The sequence below is a fragment of the Convolutriloba macropyga genome, chromosome 12, assembly GCF_964194025.1.
Source record: "Convolutriloba macropyga chromosome 12, txConMacr16.3, whole genome shotgun sequence".
Lineage (NCBI taxonomy): Eukaryota > Metazoa > Xenacoelomorpha > Acoela > Convolutidae > Convolutriloba > Convolutriloba macropyga.
Genome location: NC_134479.1, coordinates 22,810,949 through 22,838,323, shown reverse-complemented (window position 1 = coordinate 22,838,323; position 27,375 = coordinate 22,810,949). Strand labels below are relative to the sequence as shown.

At 38.5% G+C, this 27,375-nt stretch overlaps 1 protein-coding gene across 3 annotated transcripts; it reads left to right on the top strand.

The window, feature by feature from the left end:
• The first annotated feature begins 557 nt into the window (after positions 1-557).
• On the top strand, positions 558-27,375 carry LOC142350698 (platelet-activating factor acetylhydrolase IB subunit alpha2-like). Of its 3 annotated transcripts, none has more exons than XM_075402626.1 (4): positions 558-1,014; positions 1,592-1,802; positions 7,241-7,461; positions 27,240-27,375. In XM_075402626.1, exons 1-3 carry the CDS (start codon positions 646-648, stop codon positions 7,420-7,422), a joined length of 762 nt encoding a protein of 253 aa, XP_075258741.1. In that variant the 5' UTR covers positions 558-645; the 3' UTR covers positions 7,423-7,461; positions 27,240-27,375. The 3 variants fall into 3 exon arrangements, with proteins under 3 accessions (XP_075258741.1, XP_075258742.1, XP_075258739.1); XM_075402627.1 differs by having other exon boundaries at positions 27,235-27,341; XM_075402624.1 differs by lacking the exon at positions 27,240-27,375 and having other exon boundaries at positions 598-1,014; positions 7,241-7,530.

Here is a 27,375-nt window from a genome sequence, read left to right as displayed (position 1 = left end):
TTCTACTGCTTTGTAGTTGAACTTTGTGTGTGACGTCATTTTTTCTGCTTTTAGTTTAATTGCATAACACCTCACTAAAAAATGACTTCTGAACTCGCGTAATGAACTTTAAATTTTATGAATATGCACTAGTTAAAGGTATTAGTGTGCATCTAAGTAGTGCCAAACGTATATGCCATAATTCTTGAGTATTACAGTCTAGTTTTTGTTTTTGAATATTAATTTTGAAAAAGCTCCATGAAAATGACAGTCCGAATCGAACCAAAAGGTCTAGTGGTCTATTAAAGGACTGGTGGTCAATATGTCTATCTTATTTCTCTAGTTGTTTCAATTCACGGAAGGCCACAAGCGTCTATCGAGGCTATTTGCCGGCAGTCTGCCGGCGATGTTTTCTTAGGAATATGCTCAATTAGCTTGTGAAATACGGCAAACTTTTATATAGTTTCTTAAGTTGAGTTAATGCAGAAACTGTATTCATTGTAAATCAATAGACTGAAGGTTACAGTTACAAACAAACACATTTTTTTTCAACGGCTTACTTCTTTATATTGATATATTAATATGGCAGCTTCCAGTGTTTCTGATACTGATGGAGAATGATAGAGCTGATCGTTTCAGATTTGTCTGATGTATGATTGATTAAAAATGGACCCTGAGCAATCTATGGCAACTTGTTGCCCTTGTGAACAACCTGACATACACGGCGATGGTAGATGGCTTGCCCAACACACAAACCACCTGAAACGGGTCACTAGGAGCGATCCAGAAATTGTTTTTGTAGGAGACACAATTTTGTATCATCTTGGATTGAATTCAGTCTGGAATAAAGTGTTTGCTCCGATGCACGCTGTCAATTTTAGTATACCTGCTGACGGGACACAGAATTTACTATGGAGAATTAGAGATTGGGTTGCATCCCCTGGTCATGATTCTTCAGGTGATGTCGATCAAATGAAACCGAAAGTTTTTGTGGTTCATGTTGGAACAGAAATGTATACCTACAACGTAGAAGAGGTTAGTTTTCAAATTTAAAAAAAAATCCAATTCTAGATAGTATTTCGAAACAAAATTTTGGAAAGAATTTCGGTATTGATTCCTGTTTGTCAAAATGGCGGTTATTTCCTTGGATTTGTTAAGTTTCTGGTGAGGATTGTGTCTACACAGTTTTAAAGCAGATCAAAATGCAAGATTCTAAATTTATTATACCCTCGTTAAATTTAAACCCTGGTACTCAAAAAATTTTGAGATTGGCTTTCCAGTTACTGACACTGACTCGAACCTTAGATAGTTATGGCGTCTAAAAGATTTTCATACATAACGTTGATAAGACCACGGGAAAAAGTACACTTGTCATAAGACAACTTTGAACAATGAATTATGAATTTTTCAATTTGATTAGCATTGGTTTTTCCCAATACGGTACCACGTTTGCAACGACCGCAACTGGGCGATGCTCGAAGGTATGGAATTCTATCACCATAACTTAGATATTGAAATCTTAACAACTTGCAGATTTAGACGTAACTGTATAAGCTTTTAACATTTAAACATCATTGCAACCACTGCGGTGAAATTGAGTTCTACTGTTTAGATCGTAGCAGGTGTGGTATGTGTAATGAAAACACTTTCCCAACAGTACCCGGGATCCAAACTGCTGTTCATGGGTCTACTGCCCAGAGGACCCAAGCCCAACTCCTTACGGGTGAAAAACGATGAGATAAATAAGCAGCTCTCTCTTCTTTTAACCGAGATCCCGAATTCAGTGTTTATGGACGTCGACGACTTGGATTTTGTCCAATCAGGTGTGTTCATTTTGAGAAAATGAATCAGATTGAGGGGCATCTTGTCAATTTGAGTAGTGTTGGTACTTCAATCCACTTTTGTAGGGAACATTGAAAGCAGCTCACTAAATTCCGATTCATTTACTAAGGAGTCGTAGTGAATGTCGGGGTAGCATATTGATGCCATCAAAGGAAATTGCAGCGAATCTTTAATCGCCATTTGAATTATTTCAAGTTATGTTTTTTTTCAAAACTAGACCTGAGTGGACTATTGAGATCTTCGCGAGGGGTTTATTTCCAAAGATTTATTAATTTGTGCTTATCGAACTTTTATCCATGTCAATTTTGCCCTCCTATATTGCGAGCTGATGTTCCGCACTTACAAAAAAAGAACATTGTTAATTTCCTCTGGTACACATAAGTATAAAAAGCAAATGGTAAAAGAGGCAATGTAAAGTTAAGAATATAACATTATGTAAAATTATAAAATCATTAAATTACTTAACTTAAAATTTGACCTTACATTATAAAAAAATGGCCTAAAATGCGAGCATAAAATGTTCTCACAATTTTATATGTACATCATGAAGATTGAAAAATAAAATTATAATCTAATGCTCTCAATGTCATCTTTTATATCAGTTACTTTTGGGTCCTTCAAAAATTCTTTCCAAAAATATTCTTTCAGTTCTTTTTTAATGAAGCTTTCGATGTTGATTTCAGTCTAATATTAGAAGGCAGACTATTATAAATTGGATTAGAACTTACATGTTGCAAATTATCGAGTTTTGCTCATGGAGAATTAAGAGCAGCTGCTTGATCTAAACAGCCTAAACTAAATGAGAATTGAAACAATAACATAGAAAGCTAGCTGATTGCTCATTCAAATAATGCTATTTGCTCCAAAGAACTTGCGAGCCGCTCTTTTGTTGAGTTAATTTTCGCCTATCGATACAGTGAAAATATCTAAAACTGAATCGGTCCTTGAAGTTTGTTCGTATTTATAGTAGCCGCGGAGCGATAGCCAGGCTGTTATTGATCTCATCGTTGTTTTTTAATTGTTGTTCTTGTAGTTGTCGCACAGAGCTGCAATTCGCAGGTAATTTTGGCGGGATACAGGCGCTTATTGCCGTTTTTAACTGCTACCCCAGTTGCATTTGTATCATAATAATATCGTCAACATCAGGGGCAAGGGGCATGGAAGGCGTATTATTCTGTGCAGTGTGCTTGTGCAGTACTGATGGTATTAAGTCCAGCCATTTGGCTACCTCTACTGGTGTTTCCCACAGGTCCGCGGTGTTCTTGTTTTTTTTTAATTCGTCGTCTCCATTGAAGATCATTTGACATTCCATTTTTCAAGGACTCTTACCTTGCAACTATATTTGTGTGCGTGACGTAATTTCTCACCGGCCCTTATAAGTTTTTAGGTGAACAGTATGATTAGTTTTTGATTGTACGCGGTTTGCCCGACTAAAAAATGATATCTAAACACTCGAATTTTTATTTTGATTTATTAATTAATTGAAGACCGATAGGGTGCAACTAACATAGATCCCTTTCGCTTTCTATTATTCGATCAAATTTTTCGAATACATTGTCACAGGAAAAAAAAACAAAATGGTCTCCGCTTTACGCTATATTCTCCAATTTTGTTACAGTTCTTCCTCTCAACATTTGTTTTCGGTGGTATTATCCGGCAGTGTTCTTATATTTCGAAAAAAAACGGCTTACGAGTTAAAGATCTTTTCACAGAAGCACCAACATGCACACACTTATGCACCTGTAAACATGCAATGTATACTTTGGAAAATTGCTATTACGAAAATGATAGTGAGCATTATCTAAACGTTTCATTTCTTGTTTCTATGGAGAAGGCTTGAAATCGGTAAGAAAAACTTGCTTTTCGCGATATTTTCTCACTTCATAAACTCTCAAATCATTTATATACTTGACTTTTGCAATATGTAAAAATTGGAAGCGCTATGGCATTGTAGAAATGATACCTGTGAATAGACCAGACTCAATAGCTTATGCATGACAACATAAAACACTAGCAGAATGTGAGCAAAAAAAAGATAAAACAGCTTTTCCCTGTTCTTTATCCAAAAAATTATCGAACAACAAACTTATCTTAAATGTTTCTATCGTTGCAAAGTATTCCCATTGTTAATCTGACGATAATTGGTACGAGCTGTGTGGAAAAATTTTGAGATAATATCATTTTCTTTGCTTTTTCAGCAGTTGTTTTTATACATCTGCTTTGGGAAGAGATTCGTTTAGGTATAGGAGCCCTATTCTGATAGCAAACAATTGTAGAACAATATGCTTTTTCGTTTCAAAAATTGTCAAGCTTCGAAAAAAATCACGGATAACAAGCAGACGCGCTTCGTTACTTCCGATTACGTTTTTACCTGCGGGAAAAAATTGCGCCAAAAAATTCTCCAAATTTGTCCCGTTTGATATACGACAATGTTATTTCAGCAGTGTTAATAATTGAGAATTGCCAATTAATGGATCAATAATGGTTTTCAAAACCACATTTTGTCAATTCCTCCAATAGATGTGGACAAAATGAGGCCTGAGGTTTTCGCTTTTTAATTGCTCTCAAACCAAGTTTGCAGCAATTATATTAGTCCTGTTGGTCTTTTACGATTTTTTGCTTGACCGATTTTTCGTCGACCCATTTGACTTTTCGTCCTTAAAAACGGGATAAACAGGTAGCGCCCAGCGGGCATCAAGTGTCATTACATGCCCTTAGCTGAGTATAGTAGTCCTTCAAGTGCTTATTGCGGTGAAGCTACTGGGAAGGCCGTAGTTGAAGGTTAAAAGGTCATTTTAAGGAGTTTTTGAGCCCAAAATGTATCAATTTTTCGTTCTTTTTCGTCATTTTTTATCATTTTGTTGGACCAGTCTAAAATTGAGGCTGGTTAATGTTGATGAAGGTCTTCTGCAAGCCGAGTACTTTTTATTACCTTTTTATGAGCTACATTTTTTTGTAATCCAAACAAAAACAAGCAAATTTATACTAATTTTTTTCAAGCTTTTTGAAAGTTTTTGTCATTTTTGCTTGCAATTTTTGAAGTTTTGTTTGAAAATGTTTGTAATGTTTGAGGTTTCTCCAGCCTCAAGGGCCAAGGAACCTCCTCTAGGGTTTGATAATAGGTTACTATAGATTCTAGATGTAATGGAATGTTTTTCAAGATTCTAATATTACAAATTTAAGCAATTTTTTTTTAATTATTTGCAACTTTTTATATTTATATTTTGTTTTATATTTTATATTTATGTTTTTTTATATATTTTTTAAACTATTTCTGGCTGCTGGGGCCCGGGGACATCCTCCGATTTCAATAATGAGCTGCCGCTCAGTTTCTAGAGTTAATGGAATGGTTATCAATATTTTAATAACTCGAGTTTTAGCAATTTTTTGATAAAATTCAATTTCCCTTCAAATTTTCGGAAATGTTTTATGCATAAAGTTTATGCATCTTTATGAGCCAGCGATACTATTTAGGGCTTGATTTAGTCTCTTGAGACAATGAATTGGTTCTGAAAATATCACGAATTTTACGAAGATTTTGTAAAGATTTGCGATTGTTTTTAAAATTTTTGAATATTGTCCTTTTCTGAGTTTAATGATAATTACTGGCCAACAAAACTTGACCGAACTATAGAAAACAAAAAATGATTTCTGACATTTTTTTTATACTCCAAAATCTGGAAACTTTTAAAATTGCACTTTTCAGTTTTCTATATGATTTAATTACTAACAATGCTAGAAAACTAGAAGTTGCAGAGTCGAATTTAATCCTGGAAAATATTCTTAGCTCGCTCTCTCTCTCTGTCGGTTGGGTTTTCTTTCCTTCTCTTTCTCGTTCGCTTTTTAATATCTCTCTCTCTCCATCTCTTTCCTGAACTCTCTTGTTGATGCCGCACTTCAGCTGCTGTTATGTGCCGTGATGTCATCATCTATTAACCTCATTTAAGCTGAATTATAGTGAAGATGTTTTCTCATAAATGACTTAACCAGAAATTTTTAGGAAATCATTGTTAGTTGCTCTCAAACGAAGGTTGTAGCAACTATATTAAGCCTGTCGGTCTTTCTTACGCGATTTTTCGCGTGACCGATTTTTCATCTGACCCATTTGACTTTTCGTCCTGTGAAATGTGATAGTGAGGTAGTGCCCAGTGGGCATTACGTTCTCTGAGATTTTTTCAATTCACTAGTCTCCAAGTATGCGATTCACAGAAACTGTTTTGCAGACATTCTTATGGTGTGAAGGGCGTTTCTTATAAATTGACCCCATCCCACTGTTGCCCCCCCCCCCTGCTGCGCTCACCTCACGCCCCTTCAATTATGCTAAAGCTAGCCTCACTAAATCATGGCTAGCTACTGACGAGGCAAACTGCTCGCCTGTCGTTTGAGAGCCATTCGCGCGACGTTTGTTCGGTTGTTTTTTGTCTTTTGACTTGCCGATACTCTTAAAGCTCTTTCTGAGATGGTTATGTAGTCTCCAATCGCCAATTGGCTTTAGTTTTTTAGTGGTAGCAGCTGATAATTGCTCTATGGTCAAAGTCAAAGGCCGCAGCAAAACGACTATTGGGTACAAGTGTTTGCAAAAATGAATTTTTTTTCAAGATTTGCTAAGTCTGGATGTTGTTAGAGAAAGGAGTGCATCAATTATTCTGAGTCAACTTTTTCTGGTCAACTTTTTTTTAGCAAGAGCCTTGCTATGCTCACTACATAACTGAGAATAGATATTTGAGAAAAACATGTTCTAGCTTTTGAAATTTGAGGGGAGGGTGGGTGTTGAGGGTTGGAGCTTTGTGCCAAAGCACAGTACCGATCCTCCTTGTGTTTGTTAATAGCCAGCCGTTTTGGTTCTTTTAGGCAAGAAACGTCTTTGATCAGTGTACGCGGTTTTTTTTGGTAAACGCTATTACTCATTGTTTAATGTTAACATAAGTGAGATTTTTTGCCTTTCTTCTGATTAATCTCTTGCAACACTTTCTTGCGACCAATTTTTCTGGTCTCGTAACTACCAATTTGCAGATTTCTGCCTAAAATCTACCTGACACCCGTTCCAATGAACCTGCGGGCTGTTTTGATTTGGGTTTAGATGTTGCTGCACAACTACCACGAATATTGATTTCTTTTTGCTCAAAGCGTGCACCTAACTTTTCTCAATTCGATATCAGGCATTAGCTTTGTCTTAGTTCTCAATGTTCTCTATCGTATCTGATGATTTTGCTGGTGTTGAAAAAAAAACTAGAAAGATTGTGATTCCAATTAATGCATAGATGATTCCAGATTATTTATTTGCACTTTTTTCAATGAACTAAATCCTATAGGTTTCTGTAAATAATCGAGAAATAACGTCGTGGGAGAGCCGTTCAGCACCCTGTTTAACACTCGCTTGTCCTCTTGCACTGATTCGTAATATTTTTGTTTTGTTTAGATGGTCAGATAGACGAAGGAGATATGGCCGATTTCCTGCATCCAACAACACGCTCTTACGAGACGATTTGCCTAAAGTTGCTAGAATTGTTCAAAACATCACTCACAGAGACCAATCTTTTATTCCCGAATGAACTCACAGAAGCCTTCAAAGCTCTAGTCTCTTCCGATGATGAAAAATAACATGATTGATATGCTTTTCCTTTTCGGTGGATCCGTCAAGTTTGCGATCTGTTTCCTTAATAACCAGGCACGGCAAATTTTATTAAAAGACACCTTCTCAGCCGGATATTGCGCTCCAATTTTTTATGACTCGAAGAGGAATAATGGTGATCTATTTTTTTTTAAAAAATCGGTGAGTTCTCTATTAGAGGATTTGTTTTTAAGGAAGTCAAATTCCGCTCGTGAAAAGAAGTGTCTAGGTCAATCTGTTGAGTACATAACAAAAGCAGAGAGAAAATTTGTTTATATGGAGCTTCCATCTGCATTTCTACAATTCAAAGAAATTGCTCAATCATAAAAAATGAAGATTAAATATTGTCAACGGGAACCGCGCTATTTAACAGTTCAAAATAAAGGGGCTTCAAGAAGTTGGCTGTCTTCCTAGGATTTACTTTTGTTTCATCATAACTCCACGAGGTCTATCCAAGTGTACTTGAAACGTAGTTCATATCCCTTCTTTATGTCCTTTTTTGCAACAAAAACGGGAACGATGATAATCTGGTCCATGCACTGCACTTTTTTGAGTGTCACTTTGATTGTCACAGTCGAACTTTGATTAATGTATGCAGCGATTGGTGGGCCGACTGTTGAAAAATAATTTTAATTGATTGGAAGAACAGAACTTAAGAATCAACTTATAGTTATCAACTTAGATTCATTTGTTCAGTAATCAGTTGTTTTGGGGCAAGCTGAGCTAAAAATTAGGTAGTTGTCACAATCCTAGTGTTTTTTAATTTCTGCAATTCGATTTGTGACTCGTGTAACTTAGTACTAAACCCCAATTAATTCCAAATTTTTGATTTGCCCCGGAGAGAACTCTCACGTTCTTGATGACATTGACACTTGCCTCCGTCTCTGACTGCAACAGTCTGCTCATCATCAGGAAGGTAGATTATGCGTTGCTGAATTTCAATATGGACAGATAAAGAGATCCAGAAGTTTCCACTTTCTTGGCTTTGCCTTGCATTTTTGATTTAACGTACAGACGTTGTCCTATCATGATTATCACAGATTGGGTAACCTAGTATAGAAGGGGACATTGTTGTATACCCAGAGAACTACATGAAGCTTTTCAATGATTTTTTGTGGAAAAAATTAATGCTCAATGAGTAATCAAATATCAACACATTAGGAACGGGAAAATTTTTTGTTTCCTGACCAAATTGAAAGATTGACAGATTTGTCTCTTTTATCAGATTAAATTGAATCAAAAACCGTTATTTGTTTTGCTCAGGGCTTGGCTTACCTTTTCTTGATATCTCCGGTACAAATTATAAAAATGTACCTATAAATATAATGTCTTTTTGGTTGTTGGGTTACAGCCTTTGCATGTATGTATAAGGATTTATATATATAGTTATAAAATTTATAAGATATATATATATATATATATATATATATATATATATACATATATATATATATATATATATATATAAATGTGTGTGTGTGTTTGTGTTTGTATGCGTGTGTACAGGGTCTTGTATATGTATGTGTGTCGATTTATATTTGAAATTTATATATATGTAAGGGGCTTCATAACAAGATAACATGCAACTTCTCCAACATGTTTGTGCCCTAACTCGCTCGAGAACTTGAATCACCAAGAGCGATTTGAGGCACTAACTCTAATTTTATTAGTTCGCTGAACCTGATATTGGTGAATAAATTCTTTTTAGGTCAACAAAATTCTATGTTCAGTGGATTCATCTGAGGTTGTCAAATACGTAGCATTCATATCTTGATGGGCTCAAAATGACTCCAGAGCTCAGTTTGCCAAGGGAGATTTGGAGAGGCCAGTACCTCTAATTTAATTAACTCACTGAAACAATTTTTGATATGTACAAACTGAGTATAGCACCACATCATTATGTACGTTCAGAGCCTTCAAAATGGGATATCATGCACATTTTCATGTTGCAGTGCTTTCATGTTGCAGCCACCCTACTTCTAACAATTTTTCAGTGTTCCGGCATCAATTCGACGATATTGGGCATTTGTAATGAGGTCGGTCTAAGTCAAAACATGCAATCCCTGATGATAAACCTGTACTTTAAAATTCAGTCGGCTAAAATTAAGACGAAACAATGCCCAGTGCCTTTTGCCGAGAAAGAGGACCCCGGCTCAAAATCATTTTCATATATTTGCCCTTAATAGTTGGACAAAGCCATCAAACAAGTTTTACAATCATTTATCTAAATACACTTTGAGAACGTGCATTTTCAACCTTTTGCCTTTGCTACCAGTGCCAACTTTTTTTGTGCATGCGTCGTTTCGTTATTGAACATAGTGTCAATTGAAGAAGCGAAGAAAACAGGAAATTGACAGTTCTGTTGATAAACATCCGACTGTTATAAGTTGATAGTAAAAGTCGTTTGCTGGCTTTGTCCAACTATAAAGGACGAATATATGTACAATATATTGTACATATATTCTCTTTCCCCGGGTTCTCTTTCCCAAGAAAAGGCACTGGACATTGTTGCTTCCTAATTTTAGCCGACTGGAATTTGTCGTGTGGTTTTATATTATCAAGGATTCCCATTTTTGAGTTAAACCAACCTCAGAAATAAAGTGGCCATTGAAAGCCCAAAGCCCATTAGAGCGCAGCAGGAAGAAAATGGGTATGATATTGCGTTTTGAAGGCTCTGAACATTACTGATGTTGTGGTGTTCTGATTAGATTTTACTTCCCAAAACTTGTTTTAGTGAATTAATCAAATTAGAGGTACCGGCCTCTTCAAATTGCCGTTGGCAAACTGAGTTCCGGAGCCATTGAGGGTAAATTCAAGTATGAATGCAACGTGTTTGACTACGTCATATGAATCCCCTGGACATAAAACGTTTTGGTGCCCTAAAAAGAATCTATTCATCAATATCAGGTTCATGAAACTAAAGAAATTAGAGTTAGTGGCTCAAATCGCTTTCGGCAATTCAAGTTCTGGAGCCAGTTAGAGCACAACCACGTTGGAGTAGAAGTTGCACGATAGCATGTTATGAAGCCCTTAAAGTTAGATTGATGTTGCACCATAATGAGGCTGTGATCAGCAATATCAGATTCAGAGAACTATTAAAACTAGATGCACTGGCTTCATCTTAATCACTATTGAAAAATTCAGTTGTGGAGCTCACAATTGTACATCCAACTAAAAGAACAACGTGTACAATAGCTTGTTTGAAAACCCCTGATTACTTGATATTGTCCCCTAATGTTTTCCATCAACCTCAGGTTCATGTAACTAATCTCAGGTTCATGTAACTAATCTCAGGTTCATGTAACACAATCCCTCTGCTAATCAAGGCACTTCCTCGCCCATCGGTCTTGACAATTTAAGCTCTGAAGACTATTAGAGCACAATAACGTCAGAGAAGAGCCTATAGCAAAGAGAGTTTTGGAGACCCTGAACATATAATGATGTTCAGGTTCCCTAAAAGTGTTTAATTCACCAACACCATTTTAAGCGAACTAATGAAATTAGAGGTTCTGACCACTTCTAATAGATCTTGTCTATATCAACTGAAGCTCATCATATTACATCCACCGCAAAGAACAACGTGTACAATAGCTTGTTTGAAAACCCCTGATTACTTGATATTGTCCCCTAATGTTTTCCATCAACCTCAGGTTCATGTAACTAATCTCATGTTCATGTAACTAATCTCAGGTTCATGTAACACAATCCCTCTGCTAATCAAGGCACTTCCTCGCCCATCGGTCTTGACAATTTAATCTCTGAAGACTATTAGAGCACAATAACGTCAGAGAAGAGCCTATAGCAAAGAGAGTTTTGGAGACCCTGAACATATAATGATGTTCAGGTTCCCTAAAAGTGTTTAATTCACCAACACCATTTTAAGCGAACTAATGAAATTAGAGGTTCTGACCACTTCTAATAGATCTTGTCTATATCAACTGAAGCTCATCATATTACATCCACCGCAAAGAACAACGTGTGTGATAGCCTGCTTTGAAGTGCCTAAATTTATAATGATGTGGCGCTCTAAGGAGAATTTGTTTAACAATGTCAGTTTTAGGTAACTAAGAGATTTAAGCGTATGATAGCCTGTTTTGAAGCCTCTTAACGTATAAGGATGTTGAGGAGTTAGAGGCATTAGCGCCTTATAACAGATGTTGAGGTGATTTTTTGTTTCTGCGGACCATTAGAGTACATCCACGTAAGAGAATAATAGTTGCGTATGCTTGTTTTGAAGTCCGGTTTGGGTAAATGTGCATAAAGACCTGCTCATTTTGGCATCAGTGCACAGTTTGGATTCGGGTTGTAAATTGTACTCAGAAAACATCCTGCGGAATTCCGGTTCTTTTCTTATTCTCACACTTTCAGTTCCGTATTTTGGTCAATGCGCTTAAACTGAACATCATTCAACAAAATCTTGTGTCCGGATTGCGCAGAGGATCCTTGCTCAAGTCCGGGTTTTGAACTGATTCCCCAGTTTTTTAAGCCCGTTATTAGTGCGCAATCTCCCCTGCCCATGTGCGGATTTTAGCCTAATGCCACACATCTGCGTCCGGATTTCAAACGATACACAGGAACCTCCTTTGCAGTCGGGATTCTGCTTTGGTACCCCACACTTTCAAGTCAGGTTTTTGGTAAGTGTGGTTAAACCCCTTTCCCACGCCCTGATTTTGAACAATACGAAGTGGCGCCATGGCGGAGTTAAATCTGATTCCCCACATTTTGAGGTGCGGATTTTGAAAATTGCATTTTACTTCTCTTCTGAAGCCCGGAAATTGGTTACTTCTCCGCACGTTTGCTTCCGGATTTTAAATGATACACAGAGTCCTCACTGCGGATTTTGATCTGACTCCACACACTTTCGGGTCCGAATTTTGGTTAGCGCGCTTAAATCGGCTGCTCAAGTCCGAATTTTGTAATTCCACTCTCTGGATACACAAGCCCCCTGCTAAAGAAACGGTAACTGAACATGAAAAAATCTGAAATTTACTCGCGTATATAATTTATTCACAATGTTTTATTAGCCTTCAGCCTACATTTCATTGGAATTTCTATCGATCGTTCTCTGATTCTGCTGTATGTGCATTTCTCCAAGCACTTTTAATGTAAGTTGCCTTTTGTTTTTTGACTGAGTTTTTTGGCTGTATGTTTCAAAGAGGCACGTCTTCAAGGTGGCCGCCTGTTTATCTCCCTTTTGAGCCACTGCTTCTATTCCGATGATTTCTTTCCCGCAATTGCATTGACCTGTCTTTTAAGAACCGCTGAATCGTAATTGAATTCCATGTGGTGTTTTGAACAATAACTTATTTAAGAACAAACTGTTTGATTTTCTAGCTGTGATTGCTTGACGAGAATGATTACCCTATGTATTGGGGGTTTGTTGTTAAATTCCTGGATTCTTGAATATTTTTCTAAAGTTTAACGGGCTTAGTCATGAGTATCACACATTACGGCATTCTTGCATGCAAATGAGAATACATATGCCGATAGGGTGATGCTCGGCACCCAATCTGCACATGCGTTCTTCCTCGGTTTTCGGAACCTACCTGACAATGAAATTGTTCTAATTTTACAAACACCTCATTTGCTACTTGCAAAAACAAATCAAAATATTATTAACCTCACTTTGCCTTCCTAATAAGAATACCAACATTGAAGCACACTGTTTGGCGGCAGTGGTGAACATTCAGGTTTGACTCCCTCAGTCCTGTCTTCTCGTCAATAATTCGTGTGAATTTAGCACTGATTCGAATTGTTACGTCAATAATGCAACTTGTTCTATGGATAATGTTAAAATAACCAATTTCTTCATTTTGAGCCAACTTGAGACTTTTCCTACACTGCGCGTGCATCACCATGAATTTGATGTCATTATACTTTTTCGCTAGCGCCTCTATTACCTTTGCGGAACTTTTGCCATCCAGCGCTTCATGATCGTTATGGTACTCCAGCGAATTTCCAACAATATCACAATATTTTAAAATAGCTTTTAGTGCGGGCGTAATTGCCTCCATTACAAGATTACTAAACAAATACAAAACAAAAATAGAAATGTCCAAAAGTAATCACTTTCCATATTAAAATAAAGAGAAAAAATTACGAAGCTTTTTGTTTCATGATTCACACAAGCACCAGGCAGGCTCACAAATTTGACTTCTCCCACCCACTCAGGCAAATGAATGTCCTTTTTACATTTATGGTCCACATTGTGACACCTGCACAACTCATAATCTTTTTCAATGTTTGACGCAACAACGACAACAAGTTTAGACATCATAGTGCAAATATCGAACTGGCTGCGTGTTTAGTTAAAACTAACTTGCTCGTCAAGGCTCCGTGGTTCAAAACTGGCAGTTTGTTTGATATTGTATTTACTCGAAACAATTTTTCAAAGCATAAATCAATTAAACTACTCTAAGAGTCGATTTTATCTTTTGATCAGCTCAAGTGATAGTCAGCAAACCAGTTTGCCCGCACTCGCTGGACAGGGTTTGCATGACTATCAACTTGTAGCCGCCTTTATCTTTCTAATCATCACTCTTCATGACCGGCTTTCTGCAATTTTGTGTATCCTGTCAGAAGACTTGACGAGTTTTGACTTGACTCGAAATTCTTTAAAGTTGAGATTACCCTCCCGCAGCATCTGATAGAAAATAGTTTGACCATCGACACGGAGCTGCAACCTCCTCATAATTCCGCCTATATGGTTTGCGTGCTTTATCAGGCTGTTCTTATTCAGAGTTTCAGCCCGTTCGAGGCGATGCAGCAATTGTGACGGGGCTTCGTCGTCACCAATTTCTTCAGCCTGCTCAACTTCAAGGCCGGCAAGATCATCTGCCTGCCTTAAGATGCTGCGGAGCTGATCCACCGTTTGCTGCAAAAACAAAAAAAAACAAAGTAAATAACGAATATTTTACTAGAAATGTCCGCATCAGCTTTTTCCAAGACATCAACAACAGTCAGGATCAAAATGCATTGAAAACTACTTAAGCTCACCCTGTCTCTCTCTTCTGTTTCTTGTGTTGGGTGATGCGTTTCTGTTGGGTGCAGTTGGAGAAAGGAACCGTATTTCAGCGGCCTCACTTTCTTCATATGAGTGAGGTGCATCATCGGACACACCTGTATTTTCGAGTGTCTGATTCGATAGCTCAGCAGTACTTGGTGACTCAGGCGACGGGAGAATTAGCGCTGGTTCAAATTTTTACGTCAATAATGCAACTTGTTCTATGAATAATGTCTATAGATAACCAATTTCGTCATTCTGAGCCAACTTGAGACTTTTCCTCCAATTCGCGTGCATCACCACGAATTTGATGTCATTATACTTTTTCGCTAGCGCCTCTTTTACCTTTGCGGAACTTTTGCCATCCAGCGCTTCATGACCGTTATGGTACTCCTGCGAACTTCCAACAATATCACAATATATTAAAATAGCTTTTAGTGCGTGCGTAATTGCCTCCCTTACAAGATTACTAAACAAATACAAAACAAAAATAGAAATGTCCAAAGTTAAACACTTTCCATATTAAAATAGAAAAAATTACTGGAGGCTTTTTGTTTCATGATTCACACGAGCACCAGGCAGGCTCACAAATTTGACTTCTTCCACCCACTCCGGCAAATGAATGTCCTTTTTACATTTATGGTGCAGATTTTGACACCTGCACAACTCATAATCTTTTTCAATATTTGACGCACCAACGACAGCAAATTTAGACGTCTTAGTGCAAATATCGAACTGGCTGCGTGTTTATCAAAACTTACTTGCTCGTCAAGGGTCCGTGGTTCAAAACTGGCAGTTTTGTTTGATATTGTATTTACTCGAAACAATTTTTCAAAGCATAAATCAATTAAACTACTCTAAGACTCGAGTTTATCTTTTGATCAGCTCAAGTGATAGTCAGCAAACCAGTTTGCCCGCACTCGCTGGACAGGGTTTGCATGACTATCAACTTTTAGCCGCCTTTATCTTTCTAATCATCACTCTTCATGACCGGCTTTCTGAAATTTTGTGTATCCCGTCAAAAGACTTGACGAGTTTTGGCTTGACTCGAAATTCTTTAAAGTTGAGATTACCCTCCCGCAGCATCTGATAGAAAGTAGTTTGACCATCGACACGGAGCTGCAATCTCCTCATAATTCCGCCTGTATGGTTTACGTACTTTATGAGGCTGTTCTTATTCAGAGTTTCAGCCCGTTCGAGGCGATGCAGCAATTATGACGGGGCTTCGTCGTCACCAATTTCTTCAGCCTGCTCAACTTCAAGGCCGGCAAGATCATCTGCCTGCCTTAAGATGCTGCGGAACTGATCCACCGTTTGCTGCAAAAACAAAAAAAAACAAAGTAAATAAAGAATATTTTACTAGAACTGTACGCATCAGCTTTTCCCAAGACAACAACATTAGTCAGGATCAAAATGCATTGAAAACTCTTGAAGCTCACCCTGTCTCTCTCTTCTGTTTCTTCTTCTGGGCGATGCGTTTCTGATGGGTGCAGTTGGAGAAAGGAACCGTGTTTCAGCGGCCTCACTTTCTTCATATGAGGGAGGTGGATCATCGGACACAACTGTAGTTTTGAGTGTCTGATCCGATAGCTCGGCAGTACTTGGTGACTCAGGCGACGGGAGAATTAGCGCTGTTTTGATTTTTTACGTCAATAATGCAACTTGTTCTATGGATAATGTTATTAAAATAACCAATTTCTTCATTTTGAGCGAACTTTAGACTTTTCCTCCAATGCGCGTGCATCAACACGAGTTTGATGTCATTATACTTTTTCGCTAGAGCCTCTATTACCTTTGCGCAACTTTTACTATCCAGCGCTGCATGGCCGTTATGGCGAATTCAACGAATTTCCAACAATATCTTAATATATTAAAATAGCTTTTATTGCGTGCGTAATTGCCTCCATTACAAAATTACTAAACAATTAAAAAACAAAAAAAATGTCCAAAATTAAACACTTTCCATATTAAAACAAAGAGAACATATTACTGGGGGCTTTTTGTTTCATGATTCACACGAGCACCAGGCAGGCTCACAAATTTGACTTCTTCCACCCACTCAGGCGAATTAATGTCCTTTATACATTTATGGTCCACATTTTGACACCTGCACAACTCATAATCTTTTTCAATATTTGACGCACCAACGACAGCAAGTTTAGACATCTTGGTGCAAATATCGAACTGGCTGTGTGTTTATCAAAACTTACTTGCTCGTCAAGGGTCCGTGGTTCAAAACTGCCAGTTTGATGTTTTTTTACTAGGAACAATTTTTGAAAGCATAAATCAATTAAACTACTCTAAACAAAACTAAAGAAACTTAACATAAAGAGAAATCTGTTTTGCAAAGTCTACAAACCAGAATGTCTGCTCTCGCTAGTCGGGGCTTGTACGACTAAGACTCGAGTTTATCTTTTGATCAGCTCAACAAATGATTGTCAGCAAACCATTTTGCCCATACTCGCTGGACAGGGTTTGCATGACTATCAACTTGTAGACGTCTTTAACTTACTAAACTTAATCACTCTTCATGATTGGCTTTCTGAAATTTCGTGTATCCCGTCAAAAGACTTGACGAGTTTTGGCTTGACTCGAAATTGTTTAAAGTTGAGATTACCCTCCCGCAGCATCTGATAGAAAGTAGTTTGACCATCGACACGGAGCTGCAACCTCCTCATAATTCCGCTTGTCTGGTTTACCTACTTTATGAAGCTGTTGTTAGAGTTTCAGCCCGTTCGAGGCGATGCAGCAATTGTGACGGGGCTTCGTCGTCACCAATTTCTTCAGCCTGCTCAACTTCAAGGTCGGCAAGATCATCTGCCTTCTTTAAGATGCTGCGGATCTGATCCACCGTTTGCTGCAAAAGCAAAAAACAAAGTTAAGAAAGAATCCTTTTCTAGAACTGTCCGCATCAGCTTTTACCAAGACATCAACAACATTAGTCAGGATCAAAATGCATTGAAAACTACTTAAGCTCACCCTGTCTCTCTCTTCTGTTTCTTCTCCTCGTGTTGGGTGATGCGTTTCTGTTTGCGCAGTTGGAGAAAGGAACCCGTTTTCAGCGGCCTCACTTTCTTCATATGAGGGAGGTGGATCATCGGACACAACTGTATTTTTGAGTGTCTGATCCGATAGCTCAGCAGTACTTGGTGACTCAGGTGACGGGAGAATTAGCGCTGGTTCAAGTTTTTACGTCAACAATGCAACCTTTTCTATGGATGATGTTGTTAAAATAACCAATTTTTTCAGTTTGAGCCAACTTGAGACTTTTACTCCAATGCGCGTGCATCACCACGAGTTTGATGTCATTACTTTTTCGCTAGCGCCTCTTTTACCTTTGCGCATCTTTCACCCTCCAGGGCTTCATGACCGTTATGGTACTCCAGCGAATTTCCAACAATATCACAATATATTAAAATAGCTTTTAGTTCGTGCGTAATTGCCTCCATTAAAAGATTACTAAACAAATACAAAACAAAGTAGAAATGTCCAAAATTAAACACTTTCCATATTAAAATAGAAAAAATTACTGGAGGCTTTTTGTTTCATGATTCACACGAGCACCAGGCAGGCTCACAAATTTGACTTTTTCCACCCACTCAGGCAAATGAATGTCCTTTTTACATTTATGGTGCACATTTTGACACCTGCACAACTCATAATCTTTTTCAATATTTGACACACCAACGACAGCAAGTTAAGACATCTTAGTGCAAATATCGAACTGGCTGTGTGTTTATCAAAACTTACTTGCTCGTCAAGGGTCCGTGGTTCAAAACTGCCAGTTTGTTTGATGTTTTTTTACTCGGAACAATTTTTGAAAGCATAAATCAATTAAACTACTCTAAACAAAACTAAAGAAACTTAACATAAAGAGAAATCTGTTTTGCAAAGTCTACAAACCAGACTGTCTGCTCTCGATAGACGGGGCTTGTACGACTAAGACTCGAGTTTATCTTTTGATCAGCTCAACAAATGATTGTCAGCAAACCGTTTTGCCCATACTCGCTGGACAGGTTTTGCATGACTATCAACTTGTAGACGTCTTTAACTTTCTAAACTTATCACACTTCATGATAGGCTTTCTGAAATTTCGTGTATCCCGTCAAAAGACTTGACGAGTTTTGGCTTGACTCGAAATTCTTTAAAGTTGAGATTACCCTCCCGCGGCATCTGCCCCACCCGCCCTGCAAAAACAAAAAAAAAACAAAGTAAAAGAATCCTTTACTAGAACTGTCCGCATCATCTTTTCCCAAGACATCAACAACATCAGTCGAGATTAAAATGCATTGAAAACTACTTAAGCTCACCCTGCCTCTCTTCTGTTTCTCCTCGTGTTGGGTGATGCGTTTCTGTTGGCTGCAGGTGGAAAAAGGAACCGTATTTAAGCGGCCTCACCTTCACATGAGGGAGGTGGATTTTCGGACACCCCGGTATTTTCGAGTGTCTGATTCGATAGCTCAGCAGTACTTGGTGACTCGGGCAACGGGAGAAACACTGATTCCTCCAAAACTCTGGTGCTTCATTCAGCAAACCATCATTGATCATTGTTGTCATCATACCCTCCATCATGACGGCCAAGGAAAACCAGGGCTTGAGTTAAAGCCTGTCTCTCTCCGTCTCTTGGACATCCAATACATTCGAAGCAGATGGCAAAACTGTAACAGAGGAGAACTCAAAGGCCTCGTATTTGCCGTCTCCTTCTTCAAGGCCATCCGACTATAATCATTATAATCGTCGGAGGAGGAGTCTAGAATGTACTGCGCACCTAGGCGTCGAGGTCTCAATCTGAGCCTCCTGTTCATGGAAGTTAGCTCCTCATTGTCATCTTCCACTACTTCCTGAGAATTTTCAGCACTTCCGGTTTCAAACATTAGTGACAACTCATCTCCAATTTCCATTTCCAACTGAGTCGACGGAGGGATAGACATATCACTCGGGTTATTTTCCGAGTTAGGATAGCCGACTAATGAGGCAGAAGCAGAAGTAAAATTTGAGTTGGTGCTCGTCATTCTAAATAATTTTTTGGAACTTTTTAGGTTTGCGTGTTTAATTATTTTACTGATTCATTTGTTTTTTTCTAGTTTTATTCAGTCAGTCGGATCAACTCCATCCTATTATCGCAAAAAAAAAAGAAATCTAATTTTGATAGCTCGCATATGTTTTGCAAAAGAAATTAACTTTTCAATGAATCTATTTTCATAGTAGAAATACTAAATTTTTAAGCAGCAAATTGTAGCAACTTCTTCAGTTAGATAAAAAGGAAAAGGTCGGTTCGGTAAATAGATAGAGTGAGCAACGTATAAACAGTACAATGCGCACAGTTTACTTGTCGCTAGCTGTTCGAACAAGGGACGAATTTCGACAAGTTCAATGAACGTTTTAATCTTTTTTACAGTTTCTGCAGTCTTTTAAAAATACTCGGGAAAAATTCGTGAAGATCTCGTTTGAAGGAGTCGTAGAAAAGTAGTTGTCCATTACTGTCTGCGATCAAAAGCCAGTGTTCCCCAAAAAGCAAGATGGTTGATCGTTAACAAACACGTATTTGTTTCGCTGAGTGAAAGGGAGGTTGTCAGCAGAATAACAGCCAAGATAACGAAGGCTAAGCTCCGAGTGTTTACTGACAAAATGATCAATATCACTGTTGTCAACCATTATAAATTGCTGACTTTTTGATAACTTCTCTATCACAATTAATCAAACCAACAGATCGACTCTAATGGGTTGCTTGGTTGGTGTTTTGAAAATGAATTGGATCCTCAACTGTGCACCAGTAAGTTCTGGGCGCATTGTGCTGTCCCGTAAATTGGAATCAGCTGTAAGAATGAAAATCAACGCAAAGTGATTGGCAAAGTTTTCGAGAGTAATTTCGTTGCCACTGACAGAATGACCCAAGGCCCTCATTGTTGTGTGGTAGAGAAGGACGTGGCTTTAGAGATATCAATGGGTGTGCCACCTAATTGCGATCCTTCTCGTGTGATCCTCACTGAACTGAAATCAAAGTCCTCCAAATTGAAAGGGTTAGATTTGTACGTTCCCGTGAAAGAGTTCTCTGGTACCAAGACCACAAACAGTTTGCAAGCTGGAGCTCTATTGAATAAATCATCCTGGTAATAAACACTGGTACCTGTAGTGATTGGAAAAGAAGCTGCTTTTTTCTTTAAAGCTCTCTCCAGTGAAGTAAAGGTCTCCGTTCAAAGTTCCAACAAGTGTAAAAGTAGAGAAGCATTTAGGACCATGATTTTGAAACTACTCGCATCTTGGTAACCTCCGGGCTGTAGCACAATGGACTTGTCCAAAGAACGTGTCAGTCTGATCCGAACTTCAACTCCAGGTATTAAATACTTGTCAACACCGTTCAAAAAGTTGTCAGATATTGTGAAATAAGTGTGAAAGCTACGCACTGAGTTTACAATTTCATGCCGTCTGGAAAAAAATATTATTTTTCAAATTGCTGAAATTTGAAGGATCTGGTTCAAAACGATACCCTTGAGTTTACATCAACATTTGTCAGGATCAAATTCCATTAAAAACTAATTAAGCTCACCCTGTCTCTCTTTTCTGTTTCTTCTCCTCGTGTTGGGTGATGCGTTTCTGTTGGCTGCAGGTGGAAAAAGGAACCGTATTTCAGCGGCCTAACCTTCACATGAGGGAGGTGGATTTTCGGACACCCCGGTATTTTCGAGTGTCTGATTCGATAGCTCAGCAGTACTTGGTGACTCAGGCGACGGGAGAAATACTGATTTCTCCAAAACTCTGGAGGCTTCATTCAGCAAACCGTCATTGTTGTCATCATACCCTCCAACATGACGGCCAAGGAAAACCAAGGCTTGAGGGAAAGCTTGTCTCTTTCCGTCTCTTGGACATCCATACATTCGGAGCAGATGGCAAAACTGTAACAGATGAGAACTCAAAGGCCTCGTATTCGCCGTCTCATTCTTCCAAGGCCATCCGACTATCATCATTATGATCATCGTCGGAGGAGGAGTCTAGAAAATACTGCGCACCTCGGGGTCGAGGTCTCAATCTGAGCATCCTGTTCATGGAAGTTAGCTCCTCATCGTCATCTTCCAATACTTCCTGAGAATTTTGAGCACTTCCTGTTTCAAAAATTGTTGCAAACTCATCTCCAATTTCCATTTCCAACTGAGTCGACGGAGGGATAGACATACCACTCGGGTTATTGTCCGAGTTAGGATAGTCGAATAACGTGGCAGAAGCAGAAGTAAAATTTGATTTGGTGCTTAATAATTTTTTGGAACTTTTTAGGTTTGCGTGTTTAATTATTTTACTGATTCATTGGTTTTTTTTCTAGTTTTTTTCAGTCAGTCGGATCAACTCCATCCTATTATCGCTAAAAATTCAATATAATTTTGATAGCTTGCATATGTTTTGCAAAAAAATCAACTTTTCAAAGAACTTATTTTCATAGTAGATACTAAATTTTTTCAGCAGCAAATTGTAGCAACTCTTCTAAGTTAGATAAAAAGGAAAAGGTCGAGCGGGTAAATAGATACAGTGAGCGACGTTCAAACAGTACAATGCACACAGTTTACTTGTCGCTAGCTGTTTGAACAAGGGACGAATTTCGACAAATTTAATGGACGTTTTAGTCTTTTTTGTACAGTTTCTGCAGTCTTTTAAAAATACTCGGGAAAACTTCGTGAAGATCTCGTTTGCAGGAGTCGTAGAAAAGTAGCTGTCCATTACTGTCAGCGATCAAAAGCCAGTGTTCCCCAAAAAAGCAAGATGTTTGCTTGTTAACAATGATAAATTTGTTTCGCTGAATGAAAGGGAAGTTGTCAGCAGAATAACAGCCAAGGTAACGCAGGCTAAGCTCAGAGTGTTTACTGACAAAACGATCAATATCACTGTTGTCAACCACTATAAATTGCTGAGTTTTTGATAACTTCTCTATCACAATTAGTCAAAGCAACAGATCGACATTCAGCCATAAGTATGACTCTAATGGGTTGCTTGGTTGGTGTTTTGAATATGAATTCGATCCTCAAGCGTGCACCAGTAAGTTCTGGGCGGATTTTGCTGTCCCTTAAATTGGAATCAGCTGCAGGATTGAAAATCAACGCAAAATGATTGGCAAAGTTTTCGAGAGTAATTTCGTTGCCGCCGACAGAACTACCCAAGTCCTTCATTGTTGTGTGGTAGAGACGGAGGTTGCTTTTTAAAAAATATCAATGGGTGTGCCACCTACTTGCGATCCTTCTCGTGTGACCCGCACTGAACTCAAATCAAAGTCCCCGAAATTGAAAGGGTTAGATTTGTACGTTCCCTGGAAAGAGTTCTCTGGTACCAAGACCACAACCAATTTGCAAGCTGGAGCTCTATTGAACAATTCATCCTGGTAATAAACGCTGGTACCTGTAGTGATTAGAAAAGAAGTAATGGGACGCTCTTGCCACTCATATTGAGCTGCTTTTTTCTTTAAAGCTCTCTCCAGTGAAGTAAAGGTCTCCGTTCGAAGTTCCAACAAGTGTACAAATGGAGAAAAATTTTAGGACCTTGATTTTGAAACTACTCGCATCTTGGTAACCTCCGGGCTGTAGCATAAAGAACTTGTCCAAAGAACGTTTCAGTCTGATCCGAACTTCAACTCCAGGTATTAAATTTTTGTCAAGACCGCTCAAAAATTGTCAGAAATTGTGGAACAAGTGTGAAAGCTACGCCCTGAGTTTACAATTTCGTGCCGTCTGGAAAAAACATTGTTTTTCAATTTGTTAAAATCTGAAGGATCTGGTTTAAAAACTGAGGTCTTCCTCTAAGATGGACTTGTACGAGGAAACCATGGTTCCATTCAAGAAGACGACACATTTTGCCACAAACTATTGGCGATATTTTTCACGAAAATTGGTTGGGGCTCGCCGTATGTACGATCACTTTTTCCTTACAGCTGCTTCACCTGATGATTTTTTGATCAACAATAATTTCATTTTGAGTAAAATATTTAGATCGGCTACAGTTCCACTTATTTCCGTACGTGGTGCCTGAAATTCAAACTCCAACACTGGGCCATCTTAGTTTGTTGGCTGGAGAATTTTTTCGTCGTAAGCGCGGACAAAGTCAACCAAAACTTGACTTGTACCAAAGAGGTCCAACCTTGAGCTGGTTGCTGAAACTGGAGGATCGGCATAGCTGAAAGAATGTGACATTGCAATCAATCAGTTAGGTCGCAGCGTCGACGATGGAGGAAAAGAAGTCTTGCTTGTTATAGTTCTTTTTTTTGTTATACGCCTACGGTTTGTTCTCAAAACACGCTTTTTCCTTGTGGAACAGTTTCTGATCGTTTTTTGTGCGGAGCCTTTTGATTTTCTTCTCTGGCAGCGGGAGCGCTTTTTCTCTGAGTTTCTCCCTTCTTATGTTTTGGTTCTCCGTCTAGGTTTCGATGACAGACGCCGTCGTCTCCTTCTTCCAGAGAGACTGGTTTGCCCCTTTTTGTTGAGCTTCTCTTCTTCTTGATCGACCACTTCCAATTTATTTTTAACCGTTTCGCGTAAAGTTTTTTTTAGGGCAGCTTTTGGTTTTGAACGTTCCTCTATTATCCCTAGCACTTCCGGAGCGGCTATTTGTAACAAGATTTTGGCTAAGGGTAGACCGTATCGCTTTGCAAGTGGTATCACAAAACTTTCAAACAGTGACAAAGCGCAGAACCCAGCCCACTGCCGTATTGACAATTTGTTGAACCAGAAAAAAAACTACGATTTGCTCGTGAAGAAAGTATGCGATTAGAATGGTAATTGACGTCCATTCAAGAACTTTCTACAAAGAAAAATTTCTGCCTTTCTCCGCTGACGGTGAAGCAGGGCGTTGACAACTGAATCGCTTGACAATCAATCTGAGTACTGAACCGCAGGTTGCCTGTCAACCCGATCAGAAACGATTTCTTAAGATGACTTATTAACTAGGCGCTCAGCTGCAATGCCTACTTGCTGGCGGCCACGATGTCTATCTTCGTCATACTTAAAAGCAATCAGCTCAGAAGCATAGAAAAGTCCCCGAATTTCGCCTTTGTTATTATGCAGTACATAAGTTATGGGTTCACCACGATTACGCGTAATGGGCACTCTTGCAACAGTAAAGACTTCATCCGTAAATCGCTGCTTATAACTTTTTTGGAAGGGCTTTCGCTGAAGAGACAAACGAACAGTTTGTTTTTCCCTAAACATTTTTTTCGCCCAAACAGTTTGAGTGGCGTACGATAACTCTTCATACTTGAATTTGGTCTTTTATCGTAAGCATTGGGACTATTTTGCAGAACAAGACTCCTAACATGTTCCCTAAAGACGTCTGCGGGCGCTAAACCGGTGCTTGAGTTGCCTCGAGCGTTTATCAGCCTCACAAACTGTTGAAGACGACCCAAATATCTACGTCAACCACTTTCTTCAAAAAATTTGTATTAAATATTTTTATACGTACGCACGAACCGCTCTGCAATAGCACTTTTCGAATCACCATAATTGCTATAAACTTCAACTCCTAGCTCCTCGCAGTGTTTTCTAAAGTATCCTTTGAATTCTTTCCCTTGATCTGTCCAAAGTTTTATGTGCACTGATGTTGGTTTTTCAATATTAATCATCTTTGAAAAAGCTTCAAAAGCTCCCTGAGCAGATTTTGATTTCATTGTTCTAGCTCGAAGAAAACGTGGTACCACATCAACTGCAATCAAGAAATACTTTACGCCGTCATTTTCCTTTGAAAATTTATTCATAAAAGCGATATCAACGGACCAAATATGGTTCATTCCGAGACTTCTGACTTTTAGTCTTCTGAACTTTTGTCGTGCAGCTTCAAACTTTAAAATGTTTCCGTTCAAAAAAAGAAACTGGAGACCAACTCGCCAAGTTTGAACTGCACTAAAAAGTGTGGAAAATAAAGTCAGGAAGTTTTTTAAAAAATCAAATTATAAAAATGGGCCTAAAATATTTTGTATCTTTGGTTGTTTTTGGATGTGTTTACAGGCTTCATATCTTTGTATTGGGATTTATTTATATATGCAGATATTTAATATATAAGATATTTGTGTGTGTATTTGTATGCGTGTGTAAAGGCTCTTGTAAATGTATGTGCGTCGATTTATATATGAAATGATATAAGTAGGTTGAAGTGCCCTAAAAGTTTAGATTTATCAATATCTGGGAACTAATGGTGTATGGCCCCTTCTAATAGATTTTGGCAATTTCAGTTCTGAGTTCATTAGAGTACATCCATATAAGAGAACAACGTGTATTGTTGCCTGTTTTGAAGCCCTCGAACATATGGTGTGCTGCCCTAAAATAATGTGTTCAATATCAGCCTCAGGGAACTAATGAAATTAGAGTCATTAGCGCCTTCTAACAGATGTTGGCAATTTGAGTTCTGCAGTCCATTGGATTACATGCACGTAAGAGAACAACTTGTGTGCATGCTTGTTTTGAAGTTCAGTTTTGGTTAATAAGCATAAACCACCTGCTCATTTTGGCATCATGCGGCTTATTTTTCTGTTCGGGTTGTAAATTATACACAGAAAACGCCCTGCTGAAGTCCCGATTCAGCTTGATTCGTCACACTTTCAGTTCCGGCTTTTGCTATAATTCCCCACGCTTTCAAGTCCGGATTTTGGCTAATGCTGATAAAGGCCCTTCCCAAGTCCTGATTTTGAACGATACGAAGTGGTGCCACGGCGCGAGTCCGGAAACTCCCCACAATTTCAAGTCCGGATTTTGAAAAATGCGTTTTAACCCATCTGCTCAAGTCCGGAATTTGCTTAATTCTCTGCATCTTTGCTTCCGGATTTTAAATGATTAGCAGAGTCCCCACTGCGCGATTCCGGATTTTTATCTGATTCGGGTCCAGATTTTGGTTAATTCGATTAAATCTCCTGCTCATGTCAGGATTTTGTCATTCCACACTCTTATGTCCGGATTTTGAACGATACACAAACCTGCATACTTACCCATATACGTATCAAAGAGGTACTTTTTCAAGACGGGCACCTGTTTGTCTCGCTTTTGAGCCGCAGCTTCTATTCTAATGCTTTCTGCCGCAGCAACTGCATGGACATGTCTATTAAGAAACGCTGAACTGTAATTGAATTCCATTTGGTGCTTTGAAAGTTGACTTATTTAAGAACAAAGGTGTTTCGATTTACTTAATATAGCTCTTAGTTTGAATGCGGTTTGTGGTTCAAGATAACGAGACATTCAATCTAAGCTTGTTGTGGAAAATCTGAATTTAACGGTAAATGTTTGAAACTACTGTTGGATTTTTTAAAATGGTTAATGGTCCCCTAAAACACAAGATAAACATGCAATTGAATCAGTTTTCGTGAAAATGAGGAAAGCCATGATTCTTGAATATTGTCGCTTTAGAAAAGACCATTTGTGCTCTCAGGACGCGAACCACATTGAGGAGGTTTCAAGTGGAGCGTTAATCAGTTGTTCGCAGTTCCTGCATGGCCAAGATGCCTCGATTTCGAACAAAAATCTAGGAAATTTTAGTTGGATCAATATCAAAAGAATTGTTTGACTTCAGTTGTTTAGTTTGTGAACTAATTTGGACGCAAAGAATATAACTCATGATTGGGAATGGGCTTATAAAGCCTTGGAATAAAATCGAGAAAATAGGCGTTGGCGGCGTGGTTACGTCAATTTTCAAAATTTTCGAGATTTTGCGGTTGTGGGTTTGATTCCCGATATGACCTCTTTTATTACGACTGGTTTGTCTAATGATATGCGGTAAAAGCATAACGGCTTCATTTGGTCTATGACGGTGAACCCGAAATGCGTTCATGCTTTTGAGGAAACAGATTAGTCTAATATTATGTCAAAAACTGCGTGCTGTTAACTGCTGATTGTGGAAATTAGTCTGTTAATACATCCAGCTATTCTTTCTCTTCGGCTGTTTATATAAGTATTAAGTCTGTGCTTGTTGAGTGCGCTAAGGAGTT